The sequence below is a fragment of the Cinclus cinclus genome, chromosome 5 (assembly GCF_963662255.1).
Source record: "Cinclus cinclus chromosome 5, bCinCin1.1, whole genome shotgun sequence".
In the NCBI taxonomy this organism is placed as follows: domain Eukaryota; kingdom Metazoa; phylum Chordata; class Aves; order Passeriformes; family Cinclidae; genus Cinclus; species Cinclus cinclus.
Genome location: NC_085050.1, coordinates 2,739,268 through 2,759,456, shown reverse-complemented (window position 1 = coordinate 2,759,456; position 20,189 = coordinate 2,739,268). Strand labels below are relative to the sequence as shown.

The 20,189-nt window shown below is 49.6% G+C and overlaps 1 protein-coding gene across 2 annotated transcripts in view; it reads left to right on the top strand.

Annotated features, from left to right (window-relative positions):
* The window catches only part of PTPRA (protein tyrosine phosphatase receptor type A), a 117,110-nt gene extending 98,507 nt beyond the window's left edge, over window positions 1-18,603 (top strand). The window contains exons 7-24 of one of the 2 annotated variants that reach the window (XM_062493966.1): window positions 1,245-1,329; window positions 2,572-2,645; window positions 4,417-4,553; window positions 6,370-6,466; window positions 6,833-7,011; window positions 7,884-7,920; window positions 9,037-9,134; window positions 9,282-9,401; window positions 10,943-11,109; window positions 11,879-12,014; window positions 12,803-12,952; window positions 13,067-13,160; window positions 14,191-14,267; window positions 15,574-15,708; window positions 15,947-16,072; window positions 16,470-16,621; window positions 16,847-16,982; window positions 17,674-18,603. In XM_062493966.1, coding sequence (XP_062349950.1) covers window positions 1,245-1,329; window positions 2,572-2,645; window positions 4,417-4,553; window positions 6,370-6,466; window positions 6,833-7,011; window positions 7,884-7,920; window positions 9,037-9,134; window positions 9,282-9,401; window positions 10,943-11,109; window positions 11,879-12,014; window positions 12,803-12,952; window positions 13,067-13,160; window positions 14,191-14,267; window positions 15,574-15,708; window positions 15,947-16,072; window positions 16,470-16,621; window positions 16,847-16,982; window positions 17,674-17,748 — 2,075 coding nt within the window. In that variant the 3' untranslated portion in view covers window positions 17,749-18,603. The remainder of the gene's footprint in view (window positions 1-1,244; window positions 1,330-2,571; window positions 2,646-4,416; window positions 4,554-6,369; window positions 6,467-6,832; window positions 7,012-7,883; window positions 7,921-9,036; window positions 9,135-9,281; window positions 9,402-10,942; window positions 11,110-11,878; window positions 12,015-12,802; window positions 12,953-13,066; window positions 13,161-14,190; window positions 14,268-15,573; window positions 15,709-15,946; window positions 16,073-16,469; window positions 16,622-16,846; window positions 16,983-17,673) is intronic. The other variant, XM_062493967.1, reaches the window with a different exon arrangement.
* The last annotated feature ends 1,586 nt before the right edge of the window (window positions 18,604-20,189 follow it).

Genomic DNA, 20,189 nt, shown 5'->3' with positions numbered 1-20,189 from the left:
TAAGAGAGACGGATTTTTGTGTTTGGACTTGCTTGATTATTAATTTTAATTTATAGTATACTGAGTTTTACAGCATTTTTAGCTAACAAGCTAAAAGTGAGAGAATTGAGCTGTATTTTGCTTATTACAAGGTCTTTTAAGGCTTAACTAATTAAAAGCTAATATTTATATTATTTATGCTTTTGACTTAATGAATAAACACTTGTGACTTGTAATGTGGTACTTTTTATTTAACTAAAAATTACTACTAAAAAATCAAGAAGGAGCAAGAAGGAAGAAAAACACCACACTCAAGAATGTTTATTTTGTCCTATAGCTATTACTATATTTTAAAATTTCAAATTTTAAACTTTCCCCTATGTGATGTTACATACTTTTGTTCAAACTACACACCTAGTGATTTTTAATTTTCTTACCTAAATTTGGAAGCCTTTTCTAAGGCTTCAAGTTAAAAGCAGTGTTCTTTTGAGGGTCAGTGTTAGAAAGCACAGAAAGTTCAAAACTCTCAGGCTTCAGGGTTCCAACACAGGGGCAGCCACAGCTGCTCTGGGCAACCTGGTCCACACCAAATCTCACCCTGGAGGTGTTGAGATCCCAGGAGCAGGAGGAAGCTTTGCCTTTTTGTCCTGTTTGAAAAGGACTAGTGATGTTAGAAATGTATCTGTGGGATCTTACAGAGGCCACATTTTTCACCCATTTTAATATAAAGTTCCTTATCATATTCTTATGGTAATTGTAAGTATGCTTATTGCCATCCTCATGGGCCTCTTAGGAACTTCTCTCATTCCTTAAGTCTCAGGCAGAAAATTGTGTGGGTTTCCAGTTGACAGAGGAAATTTCTGCTGGTGGCTCCTGGGCCACCATGTGCACATTCAGTTGTGCAGAAAGAACCCCAAAAATAACCCAGTCCCAACTTTGTCCATCACTGTTCTCATCTGCAAGGTCGCAGTTTCACAGTGACCAGCTCTTGCAGAAGATTGAGGTGCTCTGAGTGGTGGTTTCAGGTTTTAATCTGACCTGGGAGTGTCTGAGGCACATGGTGCTCACTCATCCTTTTCTGTCTTCACTCTCAGACTGAAAAAAAATGCAACATCACTTAATACTATTTATTATTTATTGTTTTTATTACTAATACCATCATTAGAATTGTTCTTCAAGCAGAAATTGTAGAACTCTGCCCTATTAAATGGTGGCTCTGGGTGTTTTCCAATGTCCATAACCACACCTCTCTCTTCCTCTTGCAGATGAGACTCCCATTATAGCTGTGATGGTGGCCCTGTCCTCCCTCCTAGTCATAGTATTTATTATTATTGTTCTGTACATGTTGAGGTAAGAGCTTCTGTAATGCTGGATTCCCTTGTTTGACAGAAACAATTCCTGAATGAACAGGAATGAGCCTTTTGTGCTGTCTCCCAAGCTAAAGGCTGACACAGCTGGTGCTTTGAAAAGAAACCTGTAAGGACAATGAATGAAAATGATGTTTGGGGTTATCTGGTGAATGATGCTTATTCCTTTCTCTGCAAAGCTGTTTGGGGAATTCCTGTTCTGCCTCTCAAAATGTCACATTTTGCAGGGTAGATTGAACTGAAGCCGTGTCAGTGTGGGGAAGAGCAGGTGAAGTTTCCTTGTGAGGCTGCAGATGATGGACTGAGTAATCCAGGGAGGCTGAGCACAACCACAGAGTCCTTTCAATGTGTTATTCCTTGATTCCCATGTTGAGAGCAAGCAGGATCCAACGTCCAGACTCTGTTTTGGGTGCCACACCTTACATGGTTCCTGTGCACTTTTCACTGTGAATGGCTGGAGCTTTTTAGGTGATGGTGTAATTGGAATTACAGCATAATAAAGCCTTCTTAGGACCATTTGTTTTAGAATCCAAGCATCTGCCCTTCTCAAAATTAAGCATTCCCAGCTCCTGAAAGCATAACTAAGAATGTCTTTATTCACCTGTAGGAAACATTTTAATTTACTCACCAGTTTGGTGATTAAGTAAGTCTTTAAAAAAAAAAAAAAAAAGAAAGAAAAAATCATTTCCTTAGCAGTGGAAAATTTCCCTCTGTCTCCTGGCTCCAGGCCTGCCCTCACAGCAGTGAACCTGAGGAGAGTTTTGCCTCAGGAGTTCAGCAGCAGCAGACTTTGAGTCCATCCCACCTGGCTTCCAGCCCTGAAATAAAGGGTTTGTGTTCACTGCCCAGTGATTCAGCAAAACTCCAAATTTCAGGCAAAAGGGATCACGAGCAGCTGCTCCAAGTTAAAAGCACATGGAGCAGGGATTTGCTGCAGGACAGATCAACCTGGGCTTTATGTGCTCTGCTGGATCAGCCCAGGGAGCAGGGACTCTGTAAGGAGCACCCTTAAAGCTTCTCCTGGTTTCCACCTTGCTCTGGGCTCCTGCAGCTGTTCCAGATGTGCTCAGCGAAAAGCTCTGCTCACAGGCAGGATTTTTAGATGTTCTGCAGCCACCAGCTAATTCATGAAGCCATGAGAAAGTGTGGCATCTCTCATCTGGCAGGGGACCTGGCCTTCCTGGTGGATATTTCCTGACTTTTGCACCCCAATTCTCTTGGGCAGGTTCAAGAAATACAAGCAGGCAGGGAGCCATTCCAACTCCTTCCGTCTGTCCAACGGCCGGACAGACGACACAGGTGAGTGCCCCTGGTGCCACACAGGGTCTTCCCCACCTCTTATTTTTGTAGGCAGATATTTTTTAAATTTCTGTTTTGTTGTTGTTGTTTCCTGATCTCCCTTGTTCCATGTTTTGCATTGGTTTTGGCAGACTTTGGTAGAATGAAGGTTTATTTCCCAACTTTCGTTCCACTGACTAAATGTTTGCCCTCAAGTGGTTGATATTAAAATGGGTGATCACTTCCAGAATCACTACTCACATTCCTCTTGGGTTTTCACAGTGTTTCTTTGACTCAAATGAGAACCTTTTTTGAAAAAAACACATCTTTGGAGAGTAATTAAACATTCTTCTGCTCTTTCAAATTAGGATGGTCTCTGATTAAAACTCAGATCTTCACGGTAACTGTGGACACCAAATTAACATTTCTAGGAGAAAGCAGGGAATAGAGTTATTTTCATTATAAAAATGTTTTTGTACCACCTAAACAAGCACAGATGCAATTTTAAAGTCTTGTGTAATGTCTAAATTCTTCTGTCCCTTGAGCTGTGAACCAGAGCTGACCCTGAGGGTCTGAGGTTGGGCATCTCCATCCATGTGTAGGCACTGATTAAGATCTGAGGAGACCTCTTAAACTCGGTTCAGATGCTTTTTCAGCACTCCTTCCACATAAGTCAAACACCTTCTGAGGGGCACTAACTGGAATTCAGCACCTTTTTTGTTTTATGTTGGCTGCTAAGACCTTCCCTGCCCATCTTACATCAATGTAAATGGAGGTGTGAACCTCAGAATCCCTCAGCTGTGTTGGTGTTACCCTCACATGGCCTTTCTGGACTTTGCTGAGAAGCACAAGCAGCAGCTGCCTTTGCTGTGCCCTCCTGGAATTGTGTCACAGTGGTGGTGCCAGACTTCCCACGTGACAGAGGGAGAAGTTGGAATTGAAAGTGAGGTCTCCAACCCCAGTATTGGCTTGGTCCTCAGTGCCCTGTCCTGCCTCTGTGAGAGTGCAGATCCCAGAGTTTTAGTCATCATAGGATCACTGGTTTTTTTGGAAAAGCCCTTTAAGAGGAAAAGGAAAAGCCCTTTAAGATCATTCAATCCAGCCATTCACCCCAGCACAGCCAAGGCCACCCACATCCCCAAGTGCCAAATCCACACAGTTTTTAAATCCCTCCAGGGATGGGGATTACACCACTGCCCCAGGCAGCTGTGCCAGGGCTGGAGAGCCCTTTCCATGAAGAAACTTTCCCAGATATCCAATCTAAACCTCTCTTGGCCTAACTTGAGGCCGTTCCCTCTCCTCCTGTCCCTGTTCCCTTGGAGCAGATTCCAAATCCCCCCTGGCTGTCCCCTCCTGTCAGGGAGTTGTGCAGAGCCACAAGGTCCCCCCTGATCCCCCTTTTCTCCAGGCTGAGCCCCTTTCCCAGCTCCCTCAGCTGCTCCCGGGGCTCCAGACCCTTCCCCAGCTCCATTCCCTTCTCTCAACACCCTCCAGCCCCTCGTGATCTTTTCATGAGACCCAGAGGTGCCCTCAGGACTGGAGGTGCCCCAGCAGAGCCAGCACAAGGGACAGGCGCTGCCCTGGCCCTGGTGGCAGCTGTTGGAAGAAGGTGATCACAGAATTCTGTGAATTCTGTGTGATCTCTAACGTCCCCTCCAAACCATTCCCTGCAAACCCCAAAAGCGGCAGCGTGCGGGGTCCCCGCGCTCACCTGGGGGTGGGTGGGCAGTGCTGGGCACTGGGGGGGGGGGGGACAGCTGGTGGCCCCTGTGACCCCTGGGTGTCATTGCAGAGCCACAGAGCATGCCCCTGCTCGCCCGCTCGCCCAGCACCAACCGCAAGTACCCCCCACTGCCCGTGGACAAGCTGGAGGAGGAGATCAATCGCCGCATGGCCGATGACAACAAGCTCTTTCGGGAGGAGTTCAACGTGAGTGCCTCTGCTGCTGCCCTCAGATCCCACAGGCTGCCCTTGCTTTTGGGTTAGGGTCTGGTTCTGGGAGGGCTGAGCGGTGGCAGGGTGGATTCTGTCCCTCCTCATGCGTGGAGGGGTGGGTAAGTCGTTCACCCTCGTGCTCACGGCAGAAAACAGAGGGTTTCTAGCAAACAGCTCTTCACAGTTATGTGTTCCTGGGTTCAGGAATGATCCTGGATGTCTTGGGGTCTTCCAGAGCTCCCCTGATCTTTGGTTGCCTCACAAGGTCTGCCTTCCACCTCCCACTCCTCATGGTTTTAAATCCACAAACAGCCAAAAAAAAGAAAAATCTTTGACAGAGAAACAGGAATGACCCTGTCTTATTTCAGTGAGCTGTTAACCCTGAAACACAGTGATGTCAATGTATGGGACAAAGGCTGGCCTTCAGCTGTGAGGAATTCAGGTATTGTGCTTGTCCCACAAGCCCAGAGCATTTCTTCAGGGATGGCCACAACCTCTTCTTGACATTGCTGAGCTTTGCAGCTTAGAACGATAAATCTGTTCTGCCTCATGAATAGAAAAATACATTGGAATGGAATGGAATGGAATGGAATGGAATGGAATGGAATGGAATGGAATGGAATAATTAAAGTTGGAAAAGCCCTCCAAGATTATTGAGTCCAACCATTCCCCCAGTACTGCCCAGACCACCACTGACCCATGTCCTCAAGTGCCACATCCATACTTTTTTTTTTTTAACTCTTTCAAGGGTGGGAACTTCACCACTGCCCTGGGCAGCCAGTGCTGGAGCTTGACAACTCTTTCTGTGAAAATATTCTCCTAAATATCCAGACTGATCCTCCCCATGCCCATGAACCTCCCTATGCCCAGCCTGAGACCATTCCCTCTCCTCCTGTCCCTGTTCCCTGGGAGCAGATCCCAAATCCCCCCTGGCTGTCCCCTCCTGTCAGGGAGTTGTGCAGAGCCACAAGTTCCCCCCTGCTCCTCCTTTTCTCCAGGCTGAGCCCCTTTCCCAGCTCCCTCAGCTGCTCCTCATCAGACCTGTGCTCCCAGCCTAAGTCCAAGCCATGATATGGCACTATGAGAATGAGGAGAAGATAAAAAAAAGCCCCTTGACTTTGTCCAGCTGCTCCAAAACCTGATCCCTTTCCTGGCCATGCTTCGATGAAACCAAATAGGTGCAATGAATGCCCAGGGAGAGGATTTTTAGGGTTATAAATACCTGACTGCCCTTCCTGCCATCCTGTCAGCTGGAGGAAGGGATGCTGGATGCCTCCAGAACATTCTTTGCTGTTCAAAGAGGATCTGGAATAACAGTACTGGGGAAGCACCTCCTGTGCACAACTGGGAAACCCAGGGACAATGTCCCCTGTCACTCCAGTACCCCCCTCCAAAGGTCCCCTGATCCTGCTCCTTCCATCACTGGGTGGGCTGGGGCAGTGGGACCTTAATCAGATCACAATTAGCAGCACTGTTAATGAGGGAATCTCACAGGAGCCTCTGTGTACAGGAATAAGGAATGAGCTCGTTGGTGCTGCCGGGTGGGTTCAGAGCTGGAGGCTTTGCTGCCACCTCGTGTCCATGGATCAGGAGATTCCAGACATCTTTCCAAGGGGATTAGCTCTCTCTGGTCCAGCCCAGCTATTTCAATGTTGAGTTCGAGCTCGGTGGGGAGGAGGAGCTGCTGCTGGGGTGGAGGTGAGGGGTGTGGGTGATGGAACAGGATGTTCAGATGTGGCATTTGCTAGCACATTGTTCTTGCTGTGCCATGAAAACATCATGGAAAACCCATTTTCTTCTGCCATTTCAGGCTCTCCCAGCGTGTCCCATACAGGCCACGTGTGAAGCTGCTTCCAAGGAGGAGAACAAGGAGAAGAACAGATATGTGAACATTTTGCCCTGTACGTGTCAGAGCTGGTTAGATGTGTGGGGGGGGAACACTCAGGGCCTGCTGCCAGGACTTCCCATTCCTGGTTTTGGAATGGGCAAGGGCACAGTTTGAGGGTATTTCACCTTCCAGGTGGGTGGCTGTGTCTGCTTTAGCTTTAGATACCTGTGAGAAGAAACTCCTCAGCAGCCAGGCCATGGAGAGTGAAACAAATGGGAATTGCCAGGAGGGACAGCTCTTGCCTGGTGGCACTGAGCAATGGGCTGGCTTGGGGTGTCCTCAGATAAGCCCTCTGCAGAAGGAAAACTACCTTGGACATGATCTAGGACCTCTCTGGGTTTAAGCAAGAGGAATTTGGGGCCATAAAGGTGTTTTTGCAGCAGAGCCAGGAGCGTGGGCTCCACTCCAACACCTGGATTCTCACTGTGCCAGGTACCAGCAGAGTGGAGGGGGCTGTCTTTAATGCAGAGTTTTAATTTCCCTCCAGATGATCATTCCAGGGTTCACCTGACTCCCGTGGAAGGGGTCCCCGACTCTGACTACATCAACGCCTCCTTCATTAATGTGAGTTTTGTGATGTGAAGGGGAAACCCCTGCCAGGAGCACAGCTGGTTTGGAAAGGGCTGGGGAACCACTCCTGCTGGAGCTGGGCATTTTTGATCAACAAACAGCTGATGAATCACAGAATCTTTGAGGGTGGAAAAGTTCTGTAAGACCCACAAGTGCAAGCATTCCCCCAGCACTGCCAGACCACCACTAAACCATGTCCCCAAGTGCCACATCCACCTGGTTTTAAATCCCTGAATAGTGTGGCCATTTGATCCTCAGTGCTTCCCAGCTTGCAGGGCTGGATGTGGGAATGGATGAAGAAGAAATCGAGGAATCCAGCTAAAATGGAAGCAGCATTGCCCTGCTCTGCCCCTGGGAGGAGATGGGTCCTTTGTGGTTGTCACCATGGCTCCAATCAGCTGAAAGGGTCATGTGAGAGATGCAGGCACATGAGGCGAAGCAAGACTCAAAAGTGCTTTTTCCTTTCCTCCCCAGTAAATAGAACACACAAAATCAATCCCTATGAGTTCTGCAGCCCCTCTTCCAAGGGTCAGTGCTGATTTTCACATGATGCTTTGAATGCAGGGTGTGACTCCAGTGGAAGGGCTGTCACCACTTCATTAGTGCCTTGTGCCAGCAAGTGGTGTCATCCCTGCTTTATGTGAGCATAGGGGATGTTCCTGTGCCCTTTGCACAAGGATTTTCAATTATTTCAGCCCACTTTTGAAGCTGAATCTCCCCTCAGAGGCTGCAGCCCTTTTCTCTGCACAAGGGAGAGTGAGCAGCAGAGCTGATGCCGGCTCTGTTTGTTCCTGAAGTAGATGCATCTCTTGACTCTTGTGTCAGTGAGATATTAATTTCTCTTCCTTTTTCTTCTTTTCTTGCAGGGGTACCAAGAGAAAAACAAGTTCATTGCTGCACAAGGTAAATTCTTGACTATTCCCATTGCTCTGTTCTGGGGGCAGCTGGGCTGGGTCCCTCTGCTCAGTGGAGCTGTGTCCCTCTACCCACAGCACAGCATCTTGCAGAGCTCCCCTGGTCAAAAGGAAGCCTGCCTGCCCCACAGATTGTTCCCACAATGATTTTCCCAGTAAAAGAGCAGTGCTGGATGTCTTGGTGGACAGAGAGAAGCCCTGTGCAATCCCATTGCTGGAGGGTGTTGTGACCTCTGAAAATACTGCCAGGGAGATGCTTAATTAAATTCCCCAAATGACAGAATCATGGAATGGTTTGGGCTGGAAAGGACCTCAAAGCTCATCTCATTCCACCCCACTGCCATGGACAGGGACACCTCCCACTATCCCAGGTTGCTCCAAGCTCCCTTGAACGCTCCCAGGGATGGGATAGAGAGAAACATCCTTGTGATCTTCAGGAGTCCAAACTCATCCCTAATACCAAAATTCCCACTCACAGGGTGGAAATCATGTCAGCAGCAGGATGTTACCTGCCCATGGGAGTGTTTTGTATTTCCTCTCTTGACTTGCCAGTGGGTCAGGGCATTCCTGGCCAGTTTCCCTGGCTCTGGCTGGAGAAGGAGGCTGGATCCGTCAGTACTTCCAGCCTCAGGTTAAGCTTTGGCTCTGCTGTTTTCCTGGCCCATCCTGAGCCTCAGGCTTGGCAAGGGAGTTTAGGCTCAGTTAGCTTTGTGTCTGGCAGGCAGCAGGGAACTCTTCCTGTGCCACACTGAAATGGGATCCCATGGCTGAAACTTAAAATCCCAGGGCAGGGCTTCTGCAGACTCTGGGACAGCCACAGTTCCCCTGGGTGACCTTGGGCAAGTCCATGCTCTGTTTGTCCGTCTTCCCCTTCTTGAGCTAAATACAGAATTCCCGACCATAAAACAAATCCAAAAATTCCAGCTATTGTGTGATAGGATTATTCCTTGAATCAGGCATGCCCAGACACCACAGCACCTCCTCTGACCTATTGGCAAAAAATGTGTTGGGTCATGTGTGACGTGTGACCTCACGCGTTGGGTTTTAGCCCCAAATCGTGAGAAGTTGATCCCAAAGAGGATTTTTTGTTTTACTTTCCCCTCAGGACCAAAGGAAGAAACAGTGAACGATTTTTGGAGGATGATTTGGGAGCAAAACACAGCGACAATTGTCATGGTGACCAACCTGAAGGAGAGGAAAGAGGTCGGTGCCAGAAGGTTTCACAGGCTGGGATTTGACCCAAACTGGGCCAAATCCAGCACATCCTGTGCCTGTGGCTATATCCTGGAGCCATTCCCAGCCTTGGGAGGATGCCCAAAGCTCACCTGCACCTGTTTTATCCCCCCACAGTGTAAATGTGCTCAGTACTGGCCAGATCAGGGCTGCTGGACCTATGGGAACATCCGAGTGTCCGTGGAGGACGTGACCGTGCTGGTGGATTACACCGTGCGCAAGTTCTGCATCCAGCAGGTGCCAGGGGTCACCTCTCCCATCCCTTCCTGTCCCATCCCATCCCTCCCCTTTCCACACTGGGTCTCCCAAAGGTGCTGGCTCCACTCCTCCAAGGCTCTGTGAGAGCAGAGTTGGGATGAAATGACCCCCAGCACGAATTTTTAAGCAGAGTTGTTAAGAATTTATTCCTCCCAAGAGCCTATTGCCATTGGTCCTGACAGTGGCACCACTTCATTAGTGGCATTGCATATTGGTGGAATTTTTTTTTTCTGTTTTTACTTAGAGTTAGGATTGAAGCACGAGAGACAATTCTTTTGCATTTGTATTTGGTTGTTTTTTAAATTTTATTTAAAGTACAGAGAGTTTTGCAGTACTTCTAGCTAACAAGCTAAAAGCAGGAAAATTGAGGTGTATCTAGTTAGTTACAAGGTCTTTTAAAGGCTAACTATTTAATTAAAAACTAACATTTTACTATTCATACTTTTGACCTAATTACTGAACATTTATGATTTGCACTGCAGTACTAACTATTCAATTTTAAAAGTGCTACTTAAAACTAAGAAGAAAGAACAAGAGGAGACAACACCCAAGAACTTGTATCTTGTCTTAGACTTTAAGAACTTTTAATTTGAAACCCTTTACCATGTGAAATTACATACTTTTATTCAAACTACACACCAGTGATTCTAACTCTGTCACTCAAATTTAGAAGGCTTCTCCAAGGCCTCAAGTCAAAAGCAGTGGTTTTTTGGGGGTCAGTGTCAGAAAGCACAAAAAGTTCCAAACTCCCAGGCTTTGGGGTTCAAACATGGTACCAGCATGGCTGTACCATGAGAGCAGGGAAGCTGAGGGATGCCAGGGCTGAAATTCCATCCTGCAGTACTCCAGCACTTGCTGTTACCAGTGTTGGTTCCTGCTTTCACCCACAGACACTTAATGCCTGAAAATAATCAGATTTATCCCCTCAGCTGAGACAAAATCCAGCGCTGTTTGTGTTAGGTTTGATTGCTTTCCCATCTGTCACCACATTTCCTTGCCCTCCAAGGAGACCCTGGGTGTTCTAGTCACTCTGTTTGTTTTCCTGTTGCTCTCAGAGGCAGGCAGGGAAGAGTTGGTGCCTGCAAACCTGTCTGGACCCTAAGGGTGATTCTCCCGAGCCTCATCCTTCACTCCAGTAGCCTGGATGTGTCCTCCCCTGCCTTTTAATCCAAGGATGATCTGGGCAGAGGAGTGGGAAAGGATGGAGCAACAGCTTCTGTGTGAGCTTGTTGAGGATGAAGTGTGGCAGCTGCTGCCAGGCTGGATCCACAGGCAGGGACAGGCTGGCATCTCACACCCCTCAAATGTGGGATGTGCTGCTGGGTGGTTAAAATGTCATGTTTTTAGAGACTGATTTGTCCCAGAGCCTCAGCACATGCCCTTTCAGCTGTGGATGCTGCTTCTTAAGCCATCTAGCTCCATGTCAGGTTTGCAGCTCCCTCTCTCTCTTAATTTTGGGGGGAAGAAGGGAAACCTGAGTATTTCTCGTTAACCTGAGTCTACTTTTCTTTCCCCTCCAGGTGGGAGATGTCACAAACAAGAAGCCTCAGCGCCTGGTGACCCAGTTCCACTTCACCAGCTGGCCTGACTTCGGGGTGCCCTTCACCCCCATCGGGATGCTGAAATTCCTGAAGAAGGTGAAGACCTGCAATCCCCAATATGCAGGAGCCATAGTGGTGCACTGCAGGTGAGTCCTGCTCACAGCCAACCTCTGCCCATCCTGGGTCACCTGGAAAGTGACTCCTATTTAATTTGATTTTTTTTTTTAGTCAGAACTTTTTCATGATCTTTATTTAACTTTTTTCCTGTGTTAAACAGGGATGTTCCTCATGGGGACATGCAAAAAAAAATGCATGAATTGAAGGAAGTTCTTGGAATCAGTGATGTTAGGTTGTTCAGACTCATCTGGAGGGCTCGTTTGGGTTGGCTGGATGCTGAGTGAGCCAAGCTGAGCTCTGGTGGCATCTCCCTTGGCTCTCCACTGCCCTGTCATGAGAAGATAACATCCCTCTTTGGGAGAAGGCAGTACCGAGCTGACAGATTGCCTGGAGCAAGAGCCATGGAGATTGGGCTCACCTGGAGTGGTTTCAGGCACAGCAACAACCCTGGGGGAGCCATGGGGGCTTCCACATTGCAATAAGGAGAAGCCCCTTGGATAAAGGCAGAGATGGTCACATCTGCACCATCCCAAGTTCATTTTTCTTGCCTTCTTGGGAAGGTGCTGATTCTCAGAGCTTTGTCTTTCCTTTGCTGGTCTCACAGAAGACAAATCTAATCCAACCCCCTGCCATGGGCAGGGACACCTTCCACCATCCCAGGTTGCTCCAAACCTGGCCTTGGACAATTCCAGGGATCCAGGCGCAGCCCCAGCTTCTCTGAACACCCTGTTCCAGGGCTTCCCCACCCTCCCAGGGAAGAATTCCTTCCCAATCTCCCACCCAACCCTTGTCTTGCAGTGCTGGGGTGGGACGCACGGGCACTTTCATCGTCATCGATGCCATGCTGGACATGATGCACACGGAGAGGAAGGTGGATGTTTACGGCTTCGTGAGCAGGATCCGGGCTCAGCGCTGCCAGATGGTACAGACAGATGTAAGTGTGGTGCTGCCCTGCCCTCTGGGCGTGGATTTCCTTCACCCAGTCAAAGCCTGTGTGAGAGGGTTGAGTGTCATCGCTCATTTTGGGTGATGCTGCATCAAGTGAGCCGTTCACAGGGTCCTGCTCTTTTGAATTGCCTTTGTAGAATCATTAAATCATTTAGGTTGGAATGGAAGAGATCCTGAAGATCGAGTCCCAACCATTCCCCCAGCACTGCCAAGGCCACCACTGACCTACGTCCCCAAGTGCCACATCCACACAGCTTTTGAATCCCTCCAGAGATGGGGACTCACCCTGGGCAGCTGGGCTGAACAACCTTTTCCTTGAAGAAATTTATCCATCCATGTATCCATGACCCTCCTCTGGCACAGCTTGAGGCTGTTCCCTCTCATCCTGCCCCTTAGCTGCCCTCTCCTGTCAGGGAATCTTGTGGCACCAGAAGGTCCCCCCTGAGGCTCCTTTGCTTCAGGCTTGGAGAGCATTTTGTGTCACATCTCCTTTTCTTGGTGTGGTAAATAAAGTCCCAGTCCCCCTTTAGTGGCAGGAAGGTTGTCACTCACTTTTCTGGGGTCTCAGAGGGTGGGCAGGGGGGTGGTGGGTTTGCACCCAGCATGTGCTCACTGGGCATGGAACATGGCAGAAAAAAAGAGCAGGGGAAAAACAGCAAAGTAATTTGTATGGCTAGAGGGGAGGTGTAGTTATGAGCAGTGGGATCACTTTGAGAAGGAGGATTTCAGAGACACTCAGAGTTCCTTCCATGGCTTCTCCCTGCATCCCTCCAGATGCAGTATGTGTTCATATACCAAGCACTTCTGGAGCACTATCTCTACGGTGACACAGAGCTGGAGGTGACCTCTTTAGAGATCCACCTCCAGAAGATCTACAACAAAGTGCCAGGGACCAGCAGCAACGGGCTGGAGGAAGAGTTCAAGGTGAGCGTGGCTGTTGTCCTGGTGGATCTGCTGGGATGGGGCAGGGATCATCATGTGTTGGCCTGGCACTGGGTGGCTCTGAAATTCCCCTCTGCTTTGTTCCTTGCCCTGCAGAAGCTCACTTCAATCAAAATCCAGAATGACAAGATGAGAACAGGCAATTTGCCAGCCAACATGAAGAAGAACAGGGTGCTTCAAATAATTCCATGTAAGGCTTGTTTGTCTGTGTGTCCCTGTGGTGGGTGTGGTGACAGGAATCAGGCTGGAGAGATGGGACAAACAGGGACCTTGTGATGTTCAGCAGGGAAAAGGGCAAAGTCCTGCCCCTGGGGAGGAACAAGTCCAGGCACCAGTTTGTACTGGGGTCACCCAGCTGGGTGGAAAAGCAGCTTGGCAGGAAAGGATCTGGTGATCCTTACAGATTCCAGCCTGAACCTGAGCCAGCAAAGTGCTCTTGTGACAAAAGGGACAGTGGTGGGCTGGGCTGTGTGAGACAAAACACTTCCAGCAGCTCCAGGGAGGGGATCCTGCCCCTGTGCTCAGCACTGCCGAGGTCACACCTGGAGCACTGGGTCCAGTTCTGCCTCCCCAGGACAAGAGGGACATGGACGGACTGGGGAGAGCCCAGTGAGGGCACTGGAGCATCTCTGCTCTGAGGAAAGGCTGGGAGAGCTGGCACTGCTCAGCCTGGAGAGGAGAAGGCTCCGGGGCTCTCATCCCCGTCCATCAACACCTGCAGGGAGGGTGCAGAGGGGACAGAGCCAGGCTCTTGTCAGTGGTGGCCAGGGACAGGACAAGGGGCCACAGGCACACACTGACCACAGGAGGGTCCCTCTGAACACCAGGGAACACGTTTTTGGGTGTGGGGGTCACCAGGTGCTGACACAGGTTGCCCAAGGGATTTGTGGAGTCTCCATGCTTGAAGATACTCAAACTTTGTCTGGACACAGATGGGCAACCAGCCCTGTATGACCCTCTCTGCTGGTTTCTGCTGCCAAGAGTTTCTGCCTCAAGGGGAAGGAAGTCCCAATGCTGAGCAGGTCCTTTTCCTGGAGAGCTCAGCATCCTCTTCCTCTGCCCCAAACCAGGTCGTGGCTGAGGGTGGAGCTGACTGTGCTTGTCCCAGCCAGGGGCACTGTGCTCCCCTTGCCTTATCTCTGTCACTTAGGGCTTGGTGACTCCCCAGCTGGAGGCCATGCAGGTTATCCCAAATCTCAGATGATTTTGTTCTGTTCCAGATGAGTTCAACCGAGTAATCATTCCAGTGAAGAGAGGGGAAGAGAACACAGACTATGTGAATGCTTCCTTCATTGATGTGAGTCCTCTCCAGTCTTCTTTCCATCTTCTTCCAATGGAAGCCACCTCATGCTGCATCCTTTGGGAATAATTTATCCCAAACACTCCTTTTATGGGTTTTGTACAGCTCCCTCCACATGACTTTGCTCTGTGTCACCAGATGGTGCTGGTTTCTTTCTCCAAGAAACCCCCAGGTATATCCAGCTCCTTATGGGAGAGGAGAGCTGGACCCTGAGAAGAGCCTCCAAATCCTGGCCTCACTTCTGCCCCTCTGGGCTCTGCTAGTGGCTGTGGAGAAGGGATCCACATATCCATGGAAATAACACAGCACCGGCCATTTGGTCAGAAAATGTCCACCAGATTAGATTAGGCAGCAATACACGATCCCAAAACCTTGGAGAGGAGCCAGGTCAATCCCATTACACCTGTCTGGGTGGTGACAGGAGGCAAGGCAGGGAGGTTAAGTGCTGTCCTCACTCCGAGGAGGAGATAAGTGATTGCACATCCTTCTCTCCTGAGCAGTCCTGTTGACTCCAGGGAGACATTTTGGATGAGTATTGATCTCCATGCAGTGATGCCAGTGCTGGCCAAGTGACAGACCCTGCTCTTTTCCAGCCCAGTTTCTGCTTTCATCTCCTAATGACACACGGCTTGTTTTTTTTCCCCAAAAAAAGGCAATCACTTGGTTTGCCCACTAAAACCAGTTTATTCCCAGTTCTAACATCCCTAAATTAATGGATCTCTGAAATTGCCTTTGCTGGGTCCCTGCTGTGGCTGTGGGAGCAGCCAGGAGCAGCTGCCTTGTTGTGCATCCAGATCAGAAAGCTTCTGTGGCACACAAGCAATTTGGGCTGAGGATTCAATTTCCTGACTCTGCTGAACTTTGCTTAAATGACAAACTGCAAATGACGAAGCATCTGCAGTCACAGTCTGCAATGAGGGCACAGGGGAGTCAGAGGGCTTTGGAAACAGAAACTCTTTGTGGCTGTGGAAGAGCCAGAGACATCCAGCCTTCTTGCTGCTTTTCATAGATCATAGATTGGTCTGAGTTGGAAAGGACCTTAAAAATCATCTAGTTTCATCTAGTTTTGCTTGCTTCTTCCAAAAATCCCCAATAAAAATCCTACCTGGAGTACTTGGAGCGAAGGCAAAGCACTTCTCCAGCACTCAGAGCTTGCAGTATTGCTTAGGTGTGTTGGAAAGCCAAGTGGATAAAGCCAGGTGTGTGTAGGGAGTGTGATCCTCCCAAAACTGAACTGAGCTTGGTAGACCAGCCATGTCCAAGAGATTCCTCCTGATCCACTGACCCTGTTCCCACATTCCAGGGTTATCGCCAGAAGGATTCCTACATTGCCAGCCAAGGGCCACTGCAGCACACGATAGAGGACTTCTGGAGGATGATCTGGGAGTGGAAATCCTGCTCCATAGTGATGCTAACAGAGCTGGAGGAGAGAGGCCAGGTAAGCTCCCAGGATCAGCCACACTAAACAACAGGGAAATAAATAAGTGAATGGCAGGAGTTTGCAATGGGATGGCCCTTAAAGTCCCTTCCAACCCAAACCAGTCTGTGATTCTGGGAGTTTGTGTATCCTGTGGGATCCCACCTGGTGTTGGGCGGCTGCCAGAAGTTCCTTCCATCCAAACCCATGGGAAAAACACAGGGTGCTCACGCTGTGCCCTCCTGTGGTGCTTCCTCAGGAGAAGTGTGCCCAGTACTGGCCATCCGACGGCTCCGTGTCCTACGGAGACATCACGGTGGAGCTCAAGAAGGAGGAGGAGTGTGAGAGCTACACAGTGAGGGACCTGCTGGTGACCAACACCAGGGTAAGATACCTGGTGCCTGGCACCTCCCTGCTCCCTCTGGGGACCTCTGGGTGCTCCTCGGTTTCACTGCCATGAGCCCGTGCTGGTGTTCCCTCAGCTACGTGAGCTCCCCGTTGTCCCAAAGGGATTTGATCCCTGTATCCCTGCCTCCCACCCCTGAGAGTCCCTGTGCTGCTGCTCGTTCCTTGACGCCGTCCCCTCTGTCCTGCTGCCCTCACCACCAAGCCTCCCCACTGCTCCCCATTCCCCACACTTTCCCTACTCCATGCCCTGGGAATGCCACTCCTCCCCAAGCAGCTTTCCTACATGGATTGTTACCCCAAAGCCCTGAGCCCGTGGGTTCCTTGGTACAGATCTCTCACCATGTGCCTGACCTCGAGCTGTGCCCTCCCAACAGGAAAACAAGAGCAGACAGATCCGGCAGTTCCACTTCCACGGCTGGCCAGAAGTTGGGATCCCCGGGGATGGGAAGGGGATGATCAACATCATTGCAGCAGTACAGAAACAGCAGCAGCAGTCTGGCAACCACCCCATCACTGTGCACTGCAGGTAAAGCCTGGCTGGAGCAGCTGGGCCACCCCTCCCATGGGATCTGCTCCACCAGGAGCCTGGGAGATGCTCAGAATCCCAAAGCATGTCCCAGATAAATGGGGAGACGCTGGGGCAGGACTGGCTCCTCCAGTTCTCTGGTGCTTCCCATGTGGATCATCCCCTGGGCAAAGCCAACAGGGGCAGGACAGGGGTTTTCCCTCACCCCTGCTTTCTCTTTGCCAGTGCTGGAGCAGGAAGAACGGGCACCTTCTGTGCACTGAGCACTGTCCTGGAGAGGGTGAAGGCAGAGGCAATCCTCGATGTCTTTCAGACAGTCAAGAGTTTAAGACTACAGAGGCCACACATGGTGCAGACACTGGTAGGTGCCTCCTGCCCTGCCAGAACCTCAGCAAGGACAGGCTGGGGGCTCAGCGTGGAGCAAAAACCTCTTTGATTCAAGGTTTTCACTCTCCATGAAAAAGGGAGTGAGGGAAGATGCGGGTTCATCATCCCTGGAAATGTCCAAGGCCAGGCTGGACGGGGCTTGAAGCAACCTGGGCTAATGGAAAGTGTCCCTACGTGTGGCAGGGGGTTGGAGCAAGGTCATCCTTAAGGTTCCTTCCAACCCAGACCATTCTAGGATCCATGATTCTAAGGAATTGGGTCAGGAGGTGTCTCCCTCTTGTTAAAGGCATCATTTTAAGCACTGACAGAAGTTACAAGAACCTCCTTGGAGACATCCTCAACCACAGTCCATACGTTAATGGGCTGAAACACCTGGAAAAGTGCCCTGGAGTGGCTGTGGAGCCCTGCACATTGGTAGGGTTGGAGCGGGTGGGGCTCGGTGAGGTCTTTCAAGAGGGATTTGCTCAGGGTTTTAAAAGAAAAGTCTTTTGGGATCCAAACAGAACCTCAGGAGAGGGAAGGGGAAAGCAGAGTTTCTTTTGCCACGAATACCCCAGCAAGGGTTTGGGGGTCACAGGGATGTGGAACCTGCTGTGGACACCTGAGCAAGCTGTCTCAGGTGTGGATTTTCCTGCTGTAACACTGTTCTCTCCCACATCCCACAGGAACAGTACGAATTCTGCTACAAGGTGGTGCAGGAATACATTGACGCCTTCTCAGACTACGCCAACTTCAAGTGAAGAAAAACAGGAACAAAAATCCACACCCACCCCCCCCAAAACAAATGACAGAAGAGTTGCCTTCTTTAATATTTTGTAATATTCTGTTTGTTAATATACCCCCCCAAACAAAAAAAAAAAACCTATGTGTATATATCTTAACTGTTTTAGAGGTTGGTACCATAAGCTTCATATTAGCTGGAGATTTTATATGTAGCAAAGTGTTAGTGCAGATACTGTTGGCTCCTTTTTTTCCAATGTTTTATTGGGGAATTAAATAGCGTGATGTTTGGATTAATATTGTCATACCATCTCTCTTCTGGAGAGTTGATACAGGCTGTTACTTTGTAAATCTTTTTTTTTTTTCCTTGAGGGAGTAAAGCCTTTTTAAAAAAAAAAAAAAAAAAAAAAAAAAGAGATATCCTGGATCTCATCTGAAAACAAAACCCAAACTCCCCCTCCAACCCCACCAGCACGAGCTTTTCCAAAACTGCAGGGAAATGGTTTCACATTTTTCTGCTGGCTAGCTCTTAAAAAAATAAGGAGAAGGGGAAAAAAAAAAGAAAAGAAGCTCATTCTGTGTGTGTGTTTATATATGAATACCCTCATTTTTGTACCAAAATATAAAAACTTCCTCCCTCCCCCTCAGGGTCAGGCCACCATGTGCTGCTGGTTTGGAAACTGTAATTGCCACACAGCAGCACCCAAATGTTGGGATTTTGACCCCGTAAAAAGCAAACCCCAGAAAAACAAAAGGATTATTGGTCCCTGAGGGGAAGGTCTGTGTGTTTGGAGCTGGATTTTAGAGCAGGGGTTGGGGTTGGCCCTGTGGCCCTGAGCTGATGACAGTGGCCTTGCCATGCCTGCTGGTGCTCTTTCCACCTGGTGAGCTCCATCCCAGCTGCTGGAGGGGATGTCAGAATGTTTTTCCTGGCATCCTGAGACATCACAGAATGAAGGAATGGTTTGAGATGGAAGGGATCTCATAGAATATCTAATCCCACCCCCTGCCATGGGCAGGGGCACCTCCCATCATCCCAGGTTGTTCCAAGCCCCCATGTCCAACCTGGCCTTGGACACTTCCAGGGATCCAGGGACAGCCACAGCTGCTCTGGGCACCCTGTGCCAGGGACACACCCTCACAGGAAAGGATTTCTTCCAAATCCCTACTCCAGGCCTGCTCACTTTCAAGAAGAATCCAAAGGGTCAAGAAATATCCTGAGGACCAGGGGTGCAGCACTTGTATATTAGGAAAAAAAAAAAACAAAAACAAACCAGGTTAATATGGTTGACTTTAATATTTTCTTTCTTACAAAGGAGTGCCTGAGGAAACACCTTCCTTGTTCCTCCTGCAGTCAGGGGCACCATGCCCAGGTTAATGGGGAGAGCTCCATTCCCACTGCAGGTACTGGGAGAACTGGTTTGGAGCAGAGGCTTCACCCCAAGGATTTCTCTGGACACTCCAAACAGTGATGGGGAGCACGGAGTGGGTAGCAGGGCCCAGGAATATTGACAGCTCTGCCCAGGGATGTCCTAGACTCAGGATATGGGGTTGAAATCTAGGAAATTCTGAGTGAAAACAGCCTATGAATCAGAGTATCCAAGTATTTCAGCTTTTTCCATCCAGGCAGGATTCACAGGGGAGGTTCAGTGGAGGCACACAGGCAAGGGGACACTCTCAGCCACACAAAACACCCCCAAAAGTTGCTTTGCTGCTGCCATCACCCCCACTGTGGTACTCCTCCTGAGCCCCAACATCACCCCTTTGCTAATGAATTCCAACTCCTAAATTTTGGGGGCCTTGGGCCAAGGCTGTCAGTCACATTTACTCAGAAGTAAATGTGGTGACCCCAAAGAACTGGGGACCTTTCTTGAACAGGAGGACTTCATTTGTCCCCACAGATGCTCCACCCAGGAACGTGGACCACCCCAACAAGTTCCTCCATCCCACTGCCCAATGGGTGCTGGCTGCTGCCTGGTGCTCTTAATTAGTTTTTCCCCTTTTTTCCTTCATTCCCAGGATCTCGGGGCACTTGGGGAAATTCTGGGGTCTGGGGAGCTTCCTTCAGCTTTTCCCACAGCATCTGCCCTGGCCCTGTCCTGCATCCAAGTGCAAATATCAAAGAGATGAGCAGCTGCTGGAGATAATCCAGGGCCAGATCCTGCCTAAATCCCCTTCCCGAGCTCTGTCACATCCCCTGAGCTGGGATCTTCGGGCTCCATGGCCATTGCCAGCATCCAGCCCCAGTTTGGGGGTGACACATTTGAAATGGAGGCTGGGGTGGGGTAGGGAAACTGAGGCACAAGGAATTTGCTCCCCTCCTTTCAACAAGAGATCCCTGGAGCTGCAGAGGGACCATCTGGATCCATCACTTTCCCAGGAAATGGGAAAGGAGCCCATTCTGGGGGGTCCCCAGCCCTGAATGATGAATTTACAATGGGGTCAGGGTGGCAGAATCCCC